At 50.8% G+C, this 20,585-nt stretch overlaps 2 protein-coding genes across 24 annotated transcripts in view; one reads left to right on the top strand and one right to left on the bottom strand.

Moving 5' to 3' along the window:
* KANSL1 (KAT8 regulatory NSL complex subunit 1) overlaps positions 1 to 12,041 on the top strand; it is a 158,825-nt gene extending 146,784 nt beyond the window's left edge. For 2 of the 3 annotated variants that reach the window (XM_074320695.2, XM_019732940.3), the window contains 8 exons: positions 3,257 to 3,439; positions 3,903 to 4,091; positions 4,408 to 4,556; positions 8,000 to 8,121; positions 8,614 to 8,671; positions 8,888 to 9,000; positions 9,701 to 9,953; positions 10,259 to 12,041. In XM_074320695.2, the coding sequence (XP_074176796.1) occupies positions 3,257 to 3,439; positions 3,903 to 4,091; positions 4,408 to 4,556; positions 8,000 to 8,121; positions 8,614 to 8,671; positions 8,888 to 9,000; positions 9,701 to 9,953; positions 10,259 to 10,486 (1,295 nt within the window). In that variant the 3' untranslated portion in view covers positions 10,487 to 12,041. The remainder of the gene's footprint in view (positions 1 to 3,256; positions 3,440 to 3,902; positions 4,092 to 4,407; positions 4,557 to 7,999; positions 8,122 to 8,613; positions 8,672 to 8,887; positions 9,001 to 9,700; positions 9,954 to 10,258) is intronic. The other variant, XM_074320696.2, reaches the window with a different exon arrangement.
* A 5,034-nt stretch (positions 12,042 to 17,075) lies between these two features.
* The window catches only part of MAPT (microtubule associated protein tau), a 92,009-nt gene continuing 88,499 nt past the window's right edge, over positions 17,076 to 20,585 (bottom strand). For 19 of the 21 annotated variants that reach the window (XM_074320370.2, XM_088802308.1, XM_074320377.2 and 16 more), the window contains one exon: positions 17,076 to 17,557. In XM_074320370.2, coding sequence (XP_074176471.2) covers positions 17,342 to 17,557 — 216 coding nt within the window. In that variant the 3' untranslated portion in view covers positions 17,076 to 17,341. The remainder of the gene's footprint in view (positions 17,558 to 20,585) is intronic. The other 2 variants (XM_074320375.2, XM_074320378.2) reach the window with 1 other exon arrangement.

The raw sequence follows: 20,585 nt of genomic DNA, 5'->3' as shown, positions 1-20,585 counted from the left end.
GCTTCAGGAATGTCCTCTCTTGTGCTTACTCGAATTGATTGATAGTGGCTATCTGGATTTAATTAGTTTTTTGAGAGGAGTCTAAGGTCTTGGGGTCCAACAGAAAAGAGTGTGGTGATTGCTTAGCCTGTGTCTGCAGCAGACACAGAAGGGGGGAGAGCTAGGGGGATGTGTGCTAGGATGTTACCAGCCCTGTTCTAGGCCTGCTGCCTCATTCATCTTGCAGATGAAGACACTGAAGCCCAGCTGAATGACTTGTTCTTTTCTCTTCCTTCTCAGTGATGGACCTGGCACCTGAATCCAGGCCTCCTTACTTCCAGTCTGTTGCTATTTCCACTAGCGCCTTTTTTCCCCGGGTTTAATTTTCAGGTTTGAGAGAGCAATGATGGGGGGGGAAATAAAAGGAAAAAATGAAATCACTTTGCTTTTGTAGTCGTATTAGATAGCCTTTGCCAAGTTGGGAGTAACTCTTCTGATGACAAAGGTGTATCCTAGAATATAGAGGAAGTGTACTTCGCTTTCTTAAGCCTTCTTTATACATTCCAGCTAAGCCCAGGTTTCAGAATGGAGACAATGCTTTATTTCCTACACATCCTTTTCCCCAAACACTCTGAATTAGAGCAAATAATTTTGACCATTAATACCTCTAAACTCAATTCTCAGTTATTGACGACTAGGAAATCCTTTGCTTTTTAACATTTGGCTTTGCGGGGGTAGCACATCATTATATTAAGAGGCTTGCTGGGAGGGATCGAAGGGCAGGGAGCCCCATGAGATCTGGCGTTCTTGGCCTGGCTGTGATCTCCCCACCTTCGAGGTTGCTGAATGCTGACATTTATTTTTTAAATCGTGATAAGTGAATTTGTTACAAGTGTAGAAAACAATGGTTGTGGAAAATTTTTTCAAAAGTGTTTCAATTTTTGTGAACTGCAGAACTCCCTTGAAAAATACACTGTGCTCTCCAGTTCCTTGGGAATAATTTGAGAAACATCAGATTCTACCTGAGAACCAAACCTCTCTATTCTCTGGGCCAAAGAATAACCTCGTGGTGTGTGTATGGGCTTTAGTGTTATACAAACCTGAGTTTGAATGTTTGTTGTTACCAAGCTGTGTAACCTTGGACTGTTAATTCACCTCTCTGAACCTGTTTGATGCTTCCATCACGGAATTGTTATGAAGAGGAAGTGATACACACATGATGATATACACATTACAATGCCAGCTACATAATAATGGGTTCAGTAAATGTTCATTTCTGCCCTCTGTCCTCTGCCCCCACTCCTAAGCTCAGATTGAGCACATCCTCTATGCTCCCTGGGAGCCAAAACCCCATGCATGTTTAGAAAATATATTAAGTAGAATAAATCTGTAATAGTTCTGAAAAAAGGCATGCCATCAGTGACTAGAGTTTAGTGATTTTTGAAAGGTGGAAAAATAGAATGGATAACTGTGGAGAAATAAAACTAGAAAAAAATAGGCCAAAGCATATGCAGGAGTAAACTCCTCTGGGGTAGGAGCTGTTACCGGTAGGTTCTTCGCCCCCAATGAAAAAGGACACAGAGAAGTAGGGATGGTTTCTGGGCATTTTGTCTGGGTGATGAATTTGGACTCGTTTTGGAAGAACGAGGTTGGATTTTCCTCTCCCGTCCTCCTCCTACCCACCCAGTGCCTACTCCCATCGAGCAGTGGTGGTCCATTCTATGCTGCAGTAGTGGGTATGGACTCGGAGGCTGGGACTTCTGAGTGTGCCCAGTGGTTAGATTCCCAGGAAGAACTGGAAGCTAAAGAGAAATGTGCAGGTCTTCAGATTTAAAAGAACTTTGGAAAGCTTTTCAGAACCCTGAAAAAAGACCCACACTTACATCCATGGTGGTGAAATTTCAGAAGATTGAGACTATATAAAAAGGAAAATCTAAGTTTCAGATCGCCACTAGAGGTTCTTCTAGCCAGAATAGTAGGGCAAGAAATAGAAATGGAAGGTATACAGATTGAAAGGCAGTAAAACAGCCTCTATTTATAGATGACATACTTGTGTATGTGGAAAATCTTACGTATCCACACAACAAAAAAATCAGTAATGACTTCAACAAGATCACAGGATATAAGGTCAACATATAAAAAAATTATTGTATTTCTGTATACAAACTGAACAATTATAATTATAAATTGAAATTTTTTAAAAAAAAGCATGAAGTAGTTAAGAATAAACTTAACAAAATATGAATATAACCTGTAGAATGAAAACTGACAAACGCTGCTGAGTGAAAATTAAAGAAAACTTAAAACTGTGCAGATATACCACTAATGGATTGACTCAATATTGATGGCAGAACAGATGGCAGTTCTCCCCCAAATTGACCTATTAGTTTTATACCACAATAGCTTTTTTGTTTGTGTGCTTGTTTTCCCAAACACTTAAAAGAAGAAAACAGTCCACCTGCAAGTGGATAAGAATCATGTTCTGTTTTATCTGCAACACTGGATGTTAGAATACAATGGAGTAAAGCTTTAAAAGTCTGAGAGAAAAATGGTTTTAATCTAGAAATGCTTTTTTAAATAAATTACTCAAGGACACATTCTTAGGAAAATAAAAAATAAAACTAAGAAAATGGAAAAAATCTGAACATAAGTGAAAGTTAACAATCAAGTCTAAGAGATCTTTTTCATGTTTTGTGATAGTGAAGATTAACTTATCAGCTAATAGACCTAGGAAATCTCAAGATGGAAGGTGGGGGGGCAATGGGGGAAGAAAGGGGAAGGAATGGTACAATTCTTCCTCGGGGGAAAGATGTAGTACTCAGCACAGTGCTTGACAGGTAGTAGACAGTAAGTATCTATTGAATAAATGTATTCCGATTAACTCTATTGATAGAAGTAGACTTAAACGTTTTAGTCTCTAGAAGAATAAAAGCAGGATGTTTATCAGTCTTTCAGACCAATAAAATTAACAAACTTAGCAGAATACATGAACAAAGAAAAGAAAACTCCATCAGTCTAACAAAAGGTACTTTAGATGTGTTTCATTTTGGTTTTGAATTTGAAAAATAAAAGACAAAAGTGAATAGAAAAATGACCTTCAGTGAAATTTAGTGCCTGCCCTGCCAGGTCATCGTGCCACTGGGCAAATGAAAGAAGGGTGTAATGTAGGTCTTGCCCACTGACGAGCCGGTGCCCCTGGGGAACTCGCCTCCCTTGGTGAGAGAGGAGCTCAGAGGCCAGGTGTTTGAACTAACCTGTCGTGTTTTGTGTCTTACAGATGTCCCCACAAGCCTGCACTTCCAGAGCATGTTGAAATCTCAGTGGCAGAACAAACCTTTTGACAAAATCAAACCTCCCAAAAAGTTTTCACTTAAGCACAGAGCACCCATGCCAGGCAGTCTGCCAGATCCAACTCGTAAAGACAGGCACAAGTTGGTCAACTCCTTCCTCACAACAGCCAGTAAGTTTCAGAGGACAAGGGAGTCCTCCAGTTACTGTTCTGTTCCTTTCGTACCTCAAGGTACTGGTTTGCTGTGGTAGTACGTCAGGCTTGGGCATTGCCTGATCCATATCAGCTCACAGTCTACTTCTGCTTGTCTTGGATTCTCTCGGATGGACTTGGAAAGCTATTCTAGACACTTGCATCTTGGGGCAAGACCCGAAGGCTCTGGAGAGCCAGCAGTGGCATGGCATCGGGTCCATCTGTGGGCAGGCTGTTTTCTGCAGCCTGGTGTCACGTTTCTCTGGTAGAGGCCCCCGTGGGCTCCCTGGCCATGGTGCTGTTTGCTAGAAGCTTCAGTCCCACAGGACTTCCCGCTGCCCTGGGTGTCTGTCATTGTTCTAGAGAGAACTCAAGAGCTCAGAACTCAAATAAAAGTTTGTGAGAAGATATTTCACAGCTCTTTTTCTGTTCCCCTCCTCAGAGCTGTCCCATCACCAAACCCGGCCTGACAGGACCCACAGGCAGCACTTAGACGATGTGGGGGCCGTGCCTATGGTGGAGCGAGTGACAGCTCCCAAAGCAGAGCGCTTGCTCAACCCACCGCCACCTGTGCATGACCCAAACCACAGCAAAATGAGATTGCGAGACCATTCATCAGAGAGAAGTGAAGGTAGGGCCAGGCCCGGCACCTCTACCTGCATTTGCACTTGCTCAGGGCTTTCTGGGGCAGCCTGGGCTTCTCTTGATTGCCCCCAGCTTTGTCCTTCACTCTAGGAAGGCAGAGTAGAAGGACCCTACTGCTTCTCAATGCAGGCCCCTTCTTCCTGCAGTACTACTTCTCCACAAGCAGATTGCTTCCCCCCTTTTATCCTCTGGGCTCAGAAGACATTTTTACCTTTGCTGTGTATTGCTGGCATTCCTAGCTTATGCTCGAAGTAGAGCTGGTGGGATAGCCACATAGTCCTCTTTTCTGTTGACTTCTGCAGTGTTGAAGCATCACACAGACCTGAGCAGTTCAAGCTACCTGGCAGCCGCCCACCATCCACCGCACAGCCCGTTGGTGCGACAGCTCTCCACCTCGTCAGACACCTCTGCGCCCACCAGCTCTAGCCCACAGGTTACAGCCAGCACATCTGTAAGTACCTGCATGGAGGTGGCCGGACAGCCCCTCTGCAGTTAGAGCTCATTTACCTGTCTCTGGGGGACAATGGAAGGAAGGGACTAAGAGGCCCAGGGCAGTCATGGGGACTCAACTCTTCACGGTTGTGTGTCATTTTTAAGTCAGAGGGGTGGTATTTGATTTTCTGCTGTTTTCCAAAATAGAGATGGATCCATGTGTGCTGGGCCATCCGTAGAAAGCCTGATGTGGGCACAGACTCTTAGGTGGCCTCTGACTGTTCACGATGCATGGGACTCAGTTTCTCCCAGGCCTCAGCAGTCCCAGGGCTCTAAGCCTGGTGGTCTAAAAAGGAAGCTGAGATGAGGGGTAGAGGAGAGATACAATGGGGATTACAGACAGACATATGAGTTCCTTGTTTATACTCTACTGGTGACTGGGGCTAGAGTATTGAGAATAAACATGGGTATTCGAGCTCCGGAAGGGCAGGGAGGTGCGCAGAGCAGAACTACAGACCCCACCAGCCACCCTGGCAATACTAAGTGGAGGGCGCTCATATGGCTTCACAAGTACCACTCTATCCAAAAAGCTGTTTGCACAGCCGTTCCAGGCACGCATTCCTGGTCCTTTTGTTCTGATAGTTCAATTCCTTGAGGTGTGCCTCCTCGAACACATACCTGTAGCTGCAGTGTACCCACTAACGGGTCCTTTATGCAGTAACTAATACTAATAACAGTAATAAAATGCTGCAGCTGTGTCTGTGCTTTACTGTTGTCTCTCAATCGTGTAATGCCCTTTGCGGTGTAGGTGGTGGTAAGGATTTCCACTCTGTAGGCAGGGAAACAGGCTTTCCAAGGTTAAGGAAATTGTATAACGCAAGGTGACTTGTGTGGGTTATAATCGTGACTCAAGCCCAGGTAGTCTTGACTGCAGAGCTGGCTCTCTTACCATCATCACCTACACAGTGTAGGGAGGCCACAGGGTGGGGCATTGTCGAGGCGACATACGCAGGTGTTTGAAACCCCTTCAGAGCTGACATCAGGAGCCCACAAAATGTGCTCGGTAGGCTCCTGTGATCTGGTAGGAATTCACATTGTTCTGTCTTTGCTCTTAAAAATCAGACAGTCTTTAAATGACCCCTTGTTCCTCCCCCTCTTCACTTCCCACATCCACAAATTGTGTCTAGATAAGTGTGTAGTGTCTATCATAAACTCAGTTACCCATCAGCAAAGGGTGTTGGGTAACCAGAGGACCAAAGGATTTCAAAGAGAGTCTAATTCTGATAGAAAAATCTGAACTCTGAGATCCAGAACTTGGTGAGACTTCAGTATTTTCTCACCTGCCAACCTTCCCGTGTCTGGAGAATGTTAACTTAGGCCTGGATTGTTTGAAATTTTTACTTATTATTTACTGAGTACAAATTTTGTATACAGCACTATGTTGACCCTTAAAACTCTCACTCCCAATTTTTTTCAAAGAATCTGGATTTATTTAATAGTAAGAGTGAAAGGCCAGATGTGTAAAAAGGCAATGGGGGGGAGGTGCTTCACAAATGACCAGGGATGCACCAGAATCACCTCAATGGCTTAAAAAGCCCTGAAGATTACAATTTGATAATCAGAAGTGGGGTGTTCAAGAGCTGTTTTATTTTAAAGCACTCCCTCCTCGCCTTGCTTCTGATGTGCAGCCAGGTTTGGGGACCACCTTCCATTCCCATTATCTGTTCTCCACCTGAGTCTAAGCAGGAGAGTGTAGATACATTAGAACAAATGAGCACCTGGGGGAGTGGGCGTCTAGGTGGAGGCCGAGTGCTCGAGCCTAGTGAGCGGGCCCACCACCCCCCCGGCCTCCTCTCCTCCAGGGCCCTACAGCAGGCCCGAGAAGGTTCAGGGGAAATCAGACCTGTTTGTGCCAGCAGGTTCCCATTCATTCTTTTTTATTATTATTAATTTCAGGTATACAAAATCCCATTCATTCTTGATTAAGGTATAGGGAAAGCTGTCTCTTGTGGCTTCCTGAAAGTGCACCTCTTGTAGTGGAACACGTCATTTCAACAGAGGTGAGGCAGAGGCCTTTGGTACGAGATCACTGATCCTCACTCAGCTGCAGAACTCAGCCAGGCCAGCTTTGCAGAAATCTCTTCAACCATTTTGTTTAACCAGTTAGCCTAAATTTGTGAGGTCAAGGACAATCTATTCTCATTTGATAGAGAAGGAAATTGACTAACCTGAAGTCATAGTTGACGGTGGAAGCAAAAATCCTGGCCCAGGAAGCGCTTGCTGCCTTTCAGCATTCTCTGAGAATGTCCTGAAATGAATGGTGGGATGAATCAGTTCTGCATCGCCCTCCAGGAACGGAGCAGAGTGGTTATTTGTAGGGTACAACCTCTTCCTCATCTTCCTCCGCTGACCCCTGCCCTCTGTGCCTGTCACACTTTGGTTTGGGTTTGAATGCAGCCTCATAGGTATTCCCAGCTGTATTGTTGCCATGGCAGCATGTTTGTCATCCCACTGTTTCCCTGTGGCCCCTCACAGCTCAGGTGCCAGTCTCTGTGTTAGGGTGGGGAGTTTGCTCTCGGGGCGCAAGCAGCTAGGGGACTTTTTCCTCCCTCTACGAAACCAAGCCCTTTGGCTCCCGCTTTCTTCCTCCTCTTGTCTCCGAGCTACTGTAGACGCCCACCTCCTCCTCTGATACTGGCTCCTTGCTAGTCTTCTTTCCCAAGAGTTTCACCTTCTCACTTTCCTATAGAAGTGAATCTACTTTCTCCAGGAATGTGAGCCATAGAGCTTGGTCCTTTTCTTCAGTCTCCCTGCACTCGGCTCCATTGTTACAGCCAGAAAGCTCTCTTTCCCCAAGAATAATAGACAGAAAGAAGGGAAGTCACATAGAGGCTGAGCAGATGGTGGGTACAGATTTAGCTGAAGAGTTCAGATCTACGAGAAGGAGGCGCTTTCATGACAACCAAGGTTAGATGATCTGTTGAGCTGGACTTAGTCTGTGTCATCTTTCAGGATAATGGAAATCATCTTTACAACTTGAACAGTCACCGACAGGCTTAAGCATTGCCCTTAGGAGCCACTATGGGTTTAAGTCATAGACAGGGATAAAAGGGGGAAACGGGAGGGGCAGTAAAGATGTGTATGCAGGAGTAAGAACCACAACAATTGACTCAAGGCGCCAGATACCCATCCCTGTGAAATTGAACAAATGTCTGTTTTTATGTGAGCCCTTGAAGGGAGAGGGTGTCCAGTGAAACTTCGCGGGGAGATACTCAGGACCTCCCAGTATTTCTCCTGGTGGCCTCTTGTGGGAGACCCTCTCCTAGGTGCAAGCAGCTGCCGCCCAGCCCCCACTAACGGACCCAGCTGCCTGGTTATTGGCAATCCTGTTTTAAGTCTCAGGTGTGTGCTTTGATGTTTGGAGAATTGTGCCTCCCCTTTAAACTTACCTTTGTCTTACAGCAGCCAATACGGAGGAGAAGGGGCGAGAGCTCATTCGATATTAACAACATTGTCATCCCCATGTCTGTTGCTGCAACAACCCGGGTAGAGAAACTGCAATACAAGGAAATCCTTACTCCCAGGTAGAGGCCCACATAATTGGCTCCTGTCCCTGTTCTTCCTGTTATTGCCCTTTTTCTGCCTTCTCTTGTCACTGAACTTTGGGTCCTAGGACACCTTGGGTTTTGTCTTCTTTTTAAGAGAAAGTCCTACCTGATAGAGATGAAATTATTTCTCTGTATGTTTCTGCCTCATCTCATTGTATGAGCACCCACCAGACCACAGGCCACACGCTGGCTGTAGACAGTGGCGCGGTGTGTTTTAAAGTACTGAATTTTCTGGCGGCATGAGAGCAGGATTTGACTCTTTATTTCCAACTTCTGTTGACAAATCAGAAGAATGGGCAGCTCTGCCTGTGCGTTCCCATATGGCAGCAGTGAGCTCGTGCACAGCAGCGGTGGTGCCCTTGAGACAGGCTCCTGAGCTTGCAGGCACAGGGCTCCTTCTTGTGTGGATGCATGTGTCCTGCCCCAGGCTACCTGCCGCCTCACGATTGTCCCTTCTTGGTTTTGCAGCTGGCGGGAGGTCGATCTTCGGTCTCTGAAGGGGAATCCTGACGAGGAGAACGAGGAGGTAATGGCCTGGTCGTTCTGTCTTAGAGACTGTGTACACATGTGGGTGCAGGCATCCCGGGGCCTGAGACCTGTGGGTGGCAAGTGCAAGCTCACCGTGCTCCTTGTAGACTGGGAAGGGCCTGGAATGGGGTGGAGCTGGCTTAAAGTGATCTACCCATTAAACTCGGCTGGGGGGCGGGGGGCAGAGGGGCTCAGTGAAGCTACTGTGTTACAGATCGAGGACCTGTCTGACGCCGCCTTCGCCGCCCTGCATGCCAAATGTGAGGAGATGGAGAGGGCTCGGTGGCTGTGGACCACAAGTGTGCCGCCCCAGCGGCGGGGCAGCAGGTGATGGCGCTGGGAGTTGGGGCCCTAACTGTCCGGGAATGTGCGCTGCCTCTCAGTGGCTCCACACACTGGCCGTGGCTAGGAGCGCAGAGTCCTTGGTGTTTGCTGGGCCTAAGGCGGGTATAAGCGGTCAGGTGCAGGGCGCCGCAGAGTGGGTCTGCCCAGTGCTAACACTAGTGATCTCGGGGCCCTGAGAGTGGGCTCTGACATTCGGAGGCCTCAGCACTAGGTACCCTTCCTTGGACAGTGGAGTGTGGTTTTGTGGTGCTGCTGGAAAGAACTGTTTCACCCGCCTCCATTATCGTTAACAGTAACAGAAGCCCTCAGGAGTCTCAAGTAGGAAGAGTTAGACTCTCGGTTTTGCTTTTTTTCTTTGACTACAATTTTCAAAGTCGGAACTGATTTCCCTTCCTCTATGAATTCACTGGGCACCAAGCAGGACTGTTCAGCACTGGCTTTCTCTTGGGATGAGGGGCATACACAGTTCTCAGATGTCACATTCTGTGGCTGCCCCTTACATGGCAGTGAGAGGGAGTGAGGGGAGCTGTGGTTTCCAGGAAAGCACTCGGTGGGAGCCTGCCTCAGCTCCTCTGGTTGGGATGCTGGTCCTCATGTCTCCTCCCCAACCCCCCAAAATTAAATACTAGTACGAGAACCCCCTGTCACTCAGGCACTCAGCTTCTCACTCCTTGGTGTACAGGTCTTACAGGTCATCAGACGGCCGGACAACCCCGCAGCTGGGCAGTGCCAACCCCTCCACCCCCCAGCCTGCCTCTCCTGATGTCAGCAGTAGCCACTCGTTGTCGGAGTTTTCCCACGGCCAGTCCCCTAGGAGCCCCATTAGCCCGGAGCTGCACTCGGCCCCCCTCACCCCTGTGGCACGGGACCCTCTGCGCCACCTGGCCAGTGAAGACACCCGTTGTTCCACACCGGAGCTGGGGCTGGATGAACAGGTGAGGGTACTGCCTTGGTGTGAGGTTGGCGGGGGGGAGGGGTGGAATTGGGAAGGGATGGCGTCGGCTGCAGATGGGTCTTCATCTCCCGTTGGAAGGGGACAAGACGCTGCATTGAAATTGACCTTCTGAAGGTACCATGGAGCTGGCCATTGTTCAAAGGGTGCCCGCTCTGTGGGGTCGTCCCAAGCCACCCCAGGAACTCTAGAGAGGGCCTGGACTCCCGTCCTCACATTTTGGGGAGGGCCTCGGGGCAGGAGGCAGACCGGGCCTAGGTGCTCACCAGGCAACTTGTCTGCCCCCAGTCTGTCCAGCCGTGGGAGCGACGAACCTTCCCCTTGGCGTACAGTCCCCAGGCAGAGTGTGAGGACCAACTGGATGCGCAGGAGCGGGCAGCCCGCTGCACTCGACGCACCTCAGGCAGCAAGACGGGCCGGGACACAGACACAGCGCCCGCTTCGCCCCCCGTGGTCTCCCTCAAGAGTCGGCATCTGGCGGCAGCAGTCACAGCTCAGCGTCCAGCTCACAGATGAGCGGGATATACGAATCTAAACAGACTCACTAACTATTGGCATTAAAGCTTCAGAAATCTCTGCGTTTGATATTCAAACATCATATGCCGGAAATTTTCACAGTTTTTAGTGAATTTAAGGAATTTAGATTCTCCTTCGGTTTTTTTTTTTTCTTTCTTGTTTTGATTTTTGTTTTGGTTTTGATTTCCATGTTTTATTGTCACACACCTGAGCACTTCCTCCAGTTGGCAAACAGAAGTTCAGGATAAGACCCTGCGGGCCTGGTCCTGGCACGCCCTCTGCACTGTGGAATCACTGGACGTAGCGATGTTTGATGGTCACCCCCTCCCTCACAGCTGTGGGCCGGGTGGACGAACAGGCGCCAGAGGGATGGACAGCTCCAGCACAGTGTTGCCACCATAGGTGGGGGTCGGGGGGGGGGGGGAGAGCAGTGTCTCTTACCCCCACCCCTCCCCCCTCCCATCTGGGGCTGGCTCAGCTCCGGCCCGCCCACATGGGTCCCTGGCTCACCTGGGCGGGAGCATCCCCACCAGTCAGTCTCTCAGCCATAACTGCCAGCTGTTCGCCCTGAGCTCGCAGCTGACAGAGTGGCTTCCCCTTGTCACCCAAATCTTGGAGCCCTGTTTTGGGTTTCCTCTGCATTTGGTCGTCTGTTTGGCTCCTTAACTGCAGTATTCTGGCTGCGGCTGCTCAGGTCCCCATCCTGCCCCTTCGTGCTCTCTCATCTGCCCCCCCCCCCCCCCCGCCCCCATGCACACCACATACACACACACGCACCCTGCAGTACTTGCACTCGGACTATTTCACCACCTAGCCTGGTCCGTAAAGGTAGGGTTAGGACTATCTATTCTCTATTCCCAGCCCTTTGCAAACTAGGGGGTCTGGGAAATGAGCAGCCATCTCCTTCAGGTAGTTCTGTTTCCTCCAGTCCAGTTCCTGTCAGTGTCAGCCCCTTCCTCTTCCCAGCTCCTTGCCTGTGGAACATTGTCTGGTCCTGGCTGTGGTTCCATCACTCCCCGTGGTCACCCCCTTGGTTAACCTTGTGCCTGTCTCACCTATGATCACATTACCAAAAAGGGGGCAATAAGGACTTTTCTTTCTTTCTTTTTGCCATTTTGTAATCGTATAAAAATAGTAGACAAACTGCTTAATGGTTGGGGTTTTTTCACAATTTTCAACATTAGTGATTTTTTTGATTCTGTTTGCAAGTTAAAAGGTTTGTCATTGTTTCTTTAAAAAACAATAATGCACCATATCCCTATGCATAAAGTGCTTCTTCTATTTATAAGGTTGAAAATTCTGAATAACCCTTTTAGCGTTGTAAAAAAAAAAAAACAAAAACGGAAAAAAAACACCTTGTATTTTGTAAATATTTTCTTTTCCTGCTTTGAGCTGTGTATTGGCAGCGAAACATGTAGCTGTCCTTGTTCTATAGAAATGCTTTTCTTCAGAGAAGCTGATCTTTGTTAATGTCTTGATTCTGTTCGCAAAGCACAGACTAGTGCTTAAAAAAAAGGAAGGAAAAATTGAAAAAAATAAAAAAAAAGTTACAGAATGTTGTGTGCCAGGACTTTGTTGACAGTTGGACATGGGAGGTGGCGGCTTAGGAAATGGCCCTGCTGGAGCGGCTCTCTGGTGTCATCTGACTTGCTTTGAACCTTGGGAGTCTCCATTCTGTCTCCTGGGCACCTGGCAAGGTCATCTGATGGTCAGCGGAGGGAGGGTGTGGTGGTTTTCACCGGTGGGGAGGTAAAGGTGCCAGGAGGAGAGGGGTCTGCCGAGACCATCTCCCTTCTGCTTGGATGTAAGTAACCGACCCGTTGCTTCTCTATGTTCCTTTGTCTAGTGAGGCCACCAGCAGTGACGTTGGATGTCGAGCCTAAATTGCTTTTCAGTGGAGATTTCCCGTCACTTCACCACAGACCTTTCTGGGGTTGAGGGCCAGTGAGGTAGACTGTGCAGGGAGCCCGAGCAGCTCCTCACCTGCTTCCTGAGGTGATGGGACCTGAGGAGGAGGCTAAGTGCTGGATTTTCTTTGTACCAGATGAGTAAGTGGGCGGCCTGGTTCTTTACTTTCTTTTCATAGCAGTCAAGTTTAAACAGCCAATGAGGCTGCCTGTCCTGGCTGTGAAAGCCAGGAGTTGTGAGGAGGCATTTCTCGGAGTGCACTGTTGCTGCTCCTATATGCAGTTTAGATCTCTACTTAAGCTGTCTGCAGTGGCTGGAGCACACCAGGAAAACCCGAAAAAGAAATAGTTGGCAACTGTGTGAAAAACCCAAGGGTTCAGTGTTAATAGCCTTGACCTGATTACTAAGGAACAGTGATATGATGGGTTCCTGTTTTCGTTATTTCCCTTTGTGGCAGGGCTAGGGGCTACCTGGTATCCCGGTCTTGATTTAGCAGGTGCATTCCCCAATCTGGAATAAGGCTCCAAAGGAGAGGGAAGCAGCTCTAAGCCTGGAAGGAATCTAAACCATTCATTCCTTCCTTCTGCTAATCAGCGGTGTGTTCTGCTTCAGCTCCAGGCCTCTAGGCTAATTTCCAGGGACAAAGATTCCCTCCCCCACCCCCGCCAACCCCTACCTTCCCAGGTTTGAACACACTGGTCCAGGTCTTACAGACTCTGAGCTCAGCCACAAGGGATTGATTGCCCTTTGAGTTGGACCAGGATGGTGTGCTGCCACCACCACAGTGAGACAACTGAAGATGAAAAGTGAGAACTTCTTTAACCTTCACTGCCCCAGAGAGCAGGTAAATTGTGATGTCCAGGTTTTAACAATATTGCCATTCCCTGTTCTAAGTTCTCCAAGGCTGGGAAAGGACTTGCAAATCATACGTCCTGTGTCGTTTTCTTGTCTTAAATCCATGCACGGAGACCTTACTTAATCAGTAATAACTTTATTTCCAAATTCACTTTTACAGCAACAGTCAGTGTAAATCTTTTGTTAAAACACACAATACACCATATGAACATTCACAGACAGGAAGCTAAGCTAATATGGTTTCATGTCCCTCCCCCCCCACCCTCAAAATTACTGAAGAAATCACGGGATTTGCAAGTGCCAGAAACCGTCCTGCCCAACACTGCAAATTCACGGGCTAAGTCCATTAGGAGGTGAGACTGGGTCAGTGCCCAGGGTAACCCTTTTCAACACTGAAGAGCAACCAGAAGTCTCATGAAGCCACGGGTCTGTATGTGGGACACGCTGATCTCCACCTCTGCCCTCATCCCCACCTCTTGGCTTTACTTGGGGGACAAAGATAAATGCGGGTGAAGGCAGAGATCTTGGCAGCTGCTAGATACAGGCTGCGTGTCTGGAGCTGGTGGGAAAGGATACAGAAATGCCCACGGCTTAGAGAAAAGGATGCCAGGGTCTTTGGGAGGCATGATTGTGGGCTTGGGACCCAGGAAGAAGCCAGAGCAACTCTATGTCCAGATTCCTCAATCCTCACTGCACGTGGCCGGGAAGGCGATGGGAAGGAGCTGGCAGCCTGCTGCACTTGGGAATCGTGTCACTGAAAAGGGTCCTTGGGGCCAAGGACCTCTAGCCCACGTGGATGAAATGAAGAAAAGGGTTACAAAGCAGTTGAACTGCTGCACTCCAAGACTTCCCCTGGCCCATGGTCATTATCTTACAGGTTCCTCCCCCCTCCCCCCACAGCACAAGCAATCGCAAACAGGATACAGTCTCACCATTGAAGTCAATTTAAATGAAACTATTGATAGAGAGCTTGAGGGAACCAGGCATACAGCACACCCTATGTCGCCCACCCCAGGGACACTTGACTCTGGAGGTGGGGAAATGGGGACGGGCGAGTGCCCAGTCCTTGGGAGATTGTCCTCAGTCAGGGTCACAAGCCAGCATCCCCTTGCAATCTCCCTGCCATCACTGACCTGACCCCCCTACACCATGATCTTGACGCTGACCCCAGTAGCCCACCCACACCGTACAAGGGAGAGTCCTCGGCCTCCGGTGAAGGCCCTCAGAATACGGAATTGAAGAACAGAGCACAAGACCTGCAGGAAGAGGAAGCCAGAAGAGATGCGAGAAGAAATGCAGCCAATTTTAGTGGCAGGAATGAGAAGCCACATCACTAACAGCTGTTAAGTCTTTAAACCACACTTCCTTTTTCTTTCTCAGAACCCTTCTAAGAACCGCAGGGACTCAGGGGACAGTGGGAGCCTCAGAGTGGAAAGTTCTGGGCCTAGATGATTCCTTGCATAGAAAGCTCTGACTGCAAATGAAGCCTCCAGGCCTAGAGGGGCGCCCCGACTCCTACCACCGCCCCCAGCATTGTTTTAAACTACCTAAACCGGAAGTGGCAGAACTGGGCCCGAGGTTGCTGAGTTGCTTTAAACGGCAATTTTCTACAAAGGCAACTTCCCTTTCCCCATGGCAGCAGGTGGGACTTGTGCCAGGTCAGCAAGGGCTCTGGCCAGGCCTCTAGGAATGGTGTCTCCTGACTTGTCACCCTTCCTGTCAGGCAGCTGGGGCCCTGTTCCAGGGCAGGCAGTTTATCCCAAGCCCTGCTGTGGCTGTGGGGGCCCTTCCAGAGGGAGAGCTTGGAGGGACCCAGGCGAAGGGCTGGGCCGCAGACCTTCCCCCAGCCAGCTCTGGCTTCATCTCTCTCCTGACGCAGGGCTTTGGAAGACCCTCTTTTAGGGCTGATGTGGGGCTTCTCTGGGCTGTGACCAGAGAGGGCCATCTTCGTGCTGCAAACCAGGCCAGCCACAAGACAAAGGGAGGCCCTGGGGGGTGGGGGGCCCCCACAGCGTCCGTTCTGGTCCTGTGCTTCAGGCCTTCGCAGCCGAGGGTTCAGATGTCAGAATCTGCTCCCTGTCGGGTCCCTGATGCTGAAGAACGCCCTTCAGAGATTGGGAGGCCCCATCAGGCAGGAGCCACACTGGCCCCCCGGGCCCAGTCCCAGTGTGGGGAGTAGGAGACATTCAGGACCCTCAGGAGAGTGGGTTAGAAACCTCTTTACAAGCATTTTAAGATACATGCGTCCTTTTTTTTTTCTTTTCACTATCATAGTCACTCTGGTGAATCCAAGCATAAACAGACAAATCCGACTACAACGTGACAGGGTGCAGACGGGGAAGGAAAGGTGACATCTATGTATATGTTCAGCTGCTCCAGGACAGACAGCATTGCTTCAGCTGGGACGGGGGAAGAACCATTTCCGAGGGGCATGTTTCCCTTTGGGGCGTGTGGAGGGCTGGTTAGCGGCACCAGGTTGAGCAGCGGCTGAGCTCTCTGAGAGGCTGGCAGTCACAAGCGGGGCGCGAGTGGGGGACAGGAGGAATGTCGCCCTGTCCTGAGAGGCTGCCCGTCCCGGTGCCAGCTCCACACAGGAAGGGGAGCAGGCCTTCCGAGAGGACGAGGCCCCCCAAGTCCACATCCAGGGTCATTGCCGAGCCCCACCCTGCTTCACATCTGTGACGGGAGGTGGGGGGCCGGGGCTGAGTAAGGTAGGGGCGTCAGGCTCATGGCGAGGGACATGCCAGTTGGATGAATGTAACTTCGAGACAGGTCCCACCTTGTGCCCGGATGTGGCCATCCCTTGATTGCACCCCTTAGTTTACAGTAGGTGCCTCCCCCATCCCAACAATGTCCATTACTGAGAAGGGGGTTGGTGAGGCTGGGTACTCGGGACACTGACGTAATGAGGGGACAGGCAGTGATGGGGCACAGCAGACACACAGGCGTGTGGGGGGGGGGCAGACAGGTGGCCGTGGGCGGGACGAGACGCTCAGGCCCCCTCCCCACCAGACCCCCCCCACACACTGGAGATGCCAGGGGCCCAGGCTTGGGAACAGGCGGTGTCCCCCAAGAGGCACAAGTCCTTACAAGAGAACTGGTTTAGCCCTAAAGTCCCAGGTCTGTGAGGTGGCCAAAATCGTGGCTGCAGTTCCAACCTTCAGAACTCAAGAAAACAGGGTTTCCATGGGGCGGAGGGGAGCCCCTCAGCTCAGGGGCCCCCACCTCTGAGGGTGGGGAGAAAGGCCAGTATGCAGGACGTGAAGGTCAGTCTTCTCTGAGGAAGTAACCCACCGGGTGCCACCCTGCCACCAAGCAACCTTCTCCTCCCGCCCACTGCGCCTTCAGGGTGGAGGGACCAGAGCCCTTCTCCCACAGGCTGCCCTCCAGGGGGGCACACTGACCCGCAGCAGATCGTGGGCCACCAAGAACAGGAGGCCACTTGGTCCGTGTGCTGCGCGCACGGTGGAGGCTGTTTGCCCATCCAGGCAGGGAGCAGCGTCTCCTCCACACCTCCCTCTCCGCTCTCCCTCTCTCCCCCTGCCCAACCCGCCTCAGCCTCTCCCGTCTCTCCCCACCCCCACCCCTTCCCACTCACACAAGGTTCAATGTGCCTGTGGCTCCACCAACGCACCAAGTTGCAAATCCTTTGTTGCTGCCGCTGCCTCTGTGACACCCCTAGGATGGGGCCAGAGGAGGGGCACCCCAAGTCCCTTGAAATTCCCCAGAAGCACCTTTCAGAGCCTCTCCCTCTCCCTCCTCTACTCAGAGGGGGAAAAAAAAGAATCAAAAGTAACTGCCCAAGGAAATGTTGGGGGTGGCCATCTTTTCAAGTGTTTTGAAAAACATTTTATTATTCCTACCCCACCCATCGATTTGGAAAGATGAAATTTGCTCTTTTTCCCGTCACTGATTTTGAAGTCCCGAGCCAGAGCCGAGCGACAAAAGCAGGTTAAGTGATTAACCGATTAACCGACCTGTGAGGAGCAGCTGGGGGAGGGCAGAGGGCGAAGGGTCAGGTCATTATTCTTTTTTTTCCCACACTCTCTCACTCTCTTCTCTCCACGATTACTGACCATCCCGGGGGCCTGATCACAAACCCTGCTTGGCCAGGGAGGCGGACACTTCGTCGGCTAGTGTGGCGAGCTGGGACGAGTCCACCATGTCAATGCTCCCCGTGGAGGACACGTTGCTGAGGTGCCTTGGAGACGTGTCCCCGGACACCACAGGCGACTTGTACACGATCTCCGCCCCGTGGTCCGTCTTGGCTTTGGCATTCTCACGGAAGGTCAGCTTGTGGGTTTCGATCTGCGAGAGAGGAAGGGAGGGATGGTGAGTGGAAGAGCCAGAGGGAAGGGGTGCAGCCCCGCCAACCCCCCCCCCCCAGCCTGGGGTGGGCGGGAGCTGATGCAACGGCGGTGACCATGGTTTTTTATTATTTTCTAACAGCGAATACTCATGCGGGTTCTTCCATCACCTGCCTCCACGCCGCCCTGTTCCTCTCCCCAGAGGCCGTGACCACTGTAGCTTTGTGTACCCTTATAGGGATATGCTACACACACAGACATGGGTAGGTGTGAGCATATAAAAAACTATGCGTGTGTGTGTATACATGTATACATGCAACGTCCACCAGCTTTGTACTGGGCTTTTAGACCTAATACCTTCCATTATCTGTACCGAGTTTCCTCATGCTTGTTGATGGCTGCACGGTATTCCACCACAGCAGACGTAACAAAATTGATCAACTCTCCTAAGGATGGATATTTAGGCTGTTCCAGTCTTTTGCCATCACAAACGACACTGGGTATGAACAACCTTGAATAACCCTGTACGCATATCACTTCACACACATGTAAGTGCATCCTAGAAGAACTGCTAGTCGGTCAAAAGGCACGCACATTTTATTTTGGCAGATACTGCCCAGCTGTAAATGAGTGTGGAAGGAGAAGCTGGAGATTAAGGGACGTCCCCAGAGCCACTGCTGCCCAGCCATGAGCCTCACACATGCCTCCCTTTGCCAGCGACTGACGAGTTTAGAGGTGGCAGCAACAGCGGGCAGCACTGGTAGGTGTGCTAGAAAACATGGTGCAATGAAGCCCTTTTTACAGGAGAGAAATCATGACACAGCCAGGAGCCCCAGGGCTGGGACCTGCAAGGGATACCTGGGAAGCGCAGAAAGCATTAGCCAGAGCTGCAAATGCTACAAAATAATTGTCTCCGGATGAGCCCTGAAGTGGGGGGGCACAGGAATCCGTTGTGGGGTCCTAAGACTTCTTTAAAGAACAATGTGTACACGTGCATGCTTGCACTGCTACACACATCACCTTGTTCGCATACAATCTTAGGAGGCCGTGGACCCCAGGTAAAGAGCCGCGGCTGCTGTGGGCCTGCATGTGGGTGCAGAGAAAAACCAGGCCCCCATTTACACTTATGCTGTTCATTTTGGGTCACTGCTTTGACAAAGCACCTTCCATGCTACTGTATTTGAAAGGCCTTTTGACGTAAGCTTTGATAAGGACGTTTATGTGAATGCTTTTTTTAAAAGATTTGTTCTTAAGAAAAAAGTGACAGGGTCCTGGGAATGTCCCCAAATCCCCAAACTGAAAGGAACTCAGGCAGCGGGGTCCTGTGCTCCACTGCTTGTTAGCAATTTCGCTCATCACAGGAGGAAATGGGGGCTTGGGTACCCGGGGATCGTCTGGGATGAGGGTTGTGTCTTCTGGGCGGTGGGCTGGGCAGAGCCACCAGATGTGAGTTAAAACAGAAGTGCAGACACGGACGTGACTCCTGTTCTCAGACAACCCCCAAGTTCCAGGAACCTCCCATTACACATCTTGTCTGGGTCTCACCACCACCCTAAGATGTGGAGGTTTCTATCCATTTTGCTAAAAGAGAAAGAGGTTGAAAATGTTTGCTGATCTTGCCCAGGTCACACTCCAAGCAGAGTCAAGCCCAGAGCTTTTCTTAGGACATAGAAGCTTCCAGAGAAAGAGGCAGAGACCTTCCCTCAGCAAAGCCCAGGTGCAGTGGGTGAGGGAGGCAAGCAGAGCAGCTGGACTCCTGCAGCTCTGCCCCACCGCCCCGGAGACACGCCGCCTCCTGGAGCCTCTGTCACCGGACACAGGCAAGGAGATGTGTTCCCCGCACCTTGGGAAGCCAGGGATGCGGAAGCATGATGGGAAACAGCCACTTGAGGTCCGCCTTGGAATCGGGGAGACCAGAGGAGTGCTGCGGGGGGCCAGACAGGGAAAGGCCATCCAGGGGCCAGTACCTGTCCTCCTCTCGGCCTTTGGGGGGGGGGGGGGGGGCTCTGTATGCCACCTCTGCTTTAAGACCATCCCAGCAAATGCTTCTCCAAAACCACAGTCGGGTTGGGCTTTCACCCACATGCAGGATGGGGTGTGTCTGTTCGAATCCGACCGCCTGCCGGAGGAGCAGATGGGGGAGGCCTGGCAATTTGCCACGGGGACTCCAGGCTGCCACCAAGTGTGGTGTGATGGAAAGATGGCCCTGCTGCCACTTCCAACCAGCTGGGCCACCTTGGGTGGTGTCCTTTCTTCCCCCAGGTTGGGTCTCAGATTCTGTCCCGTTCTGGGACATTCCTCTTCCTCCCGCCACTCCTCAATCAGCTGCTGGGAGACTGGAAAGTGAGCCATTTCAGAACTTGAGGGCAGGCGTGGGTGGGAAACCCCAGGGGCCGCTTGGGCTGCATTTATGCAGACGAGAAAAGTACAGCCACGGGACCACATCCTGTGATGGGCCCAGAGGGAGCTTGCTCTGGGTCACACACACCCTGGTGGCCCCTGGCCCCCATGCTCACAGGACACCCACAGCGAGACCCAGAGACTCTAGACACTGCCGGGAATGCCGAGGTCCTTTGTCCAGCAGCCTCTGTGGACACTTCCATGACAGACAGGTGGAGGATTTGCTAAAATCTGTATTTCAACATTATTGTTTTGCTCTAACTGCCTAGCGACCCACTTAGAAAATCAGGTCAGGTTCCCATGCCTGGTTCTCGGTGCACTGGGGCTGGCTTTGGGGGTGGCTATTCCCTTTTGTGGATGCTTGCCAACCACGAGGCCTCGGACAGAGGCTCTCACCTTTGACTCCACCAAACAATCACCTGGGGGTTTTAAAACCTCCAGGTGTGGCAGCCGGCGAGAGCTGCTGTGAGCTGCTATGAGCGGCCCACCAACAATCGGCGACCCCCTCAGCCGGGGGGAGCGCAAGGCTCATAACACCAGCATGGGCCAGGGAGCTGTGTCCTACACAACTGGACTAGACTGGGAAACAACGGCTTGAACCGGAGTGTGGGGGGGAGGTGGAAAGAAAG

Source organism: Rhinolophus sinicus, chromosome 12 (genome assembly GCF_057876585.1).
Source record: "Rhinolophus sinicus isolate RSI-liver-muscle chromosome 12, RSI-T2T, whole genome shotgun sequence".
Classification (NCBI taxonomy): domain Eukaryota; kingdom Metazoa; phylum Chordata; class Mammalia; order Chiroptera; family Rhinolophidae; genus Rhinolophus; species Rhinolophus sinicus.
Note: the sequence above shows the minus strand (reverse complement) of the source record. Positions and strands in the feature narration are given on the sequence as shown.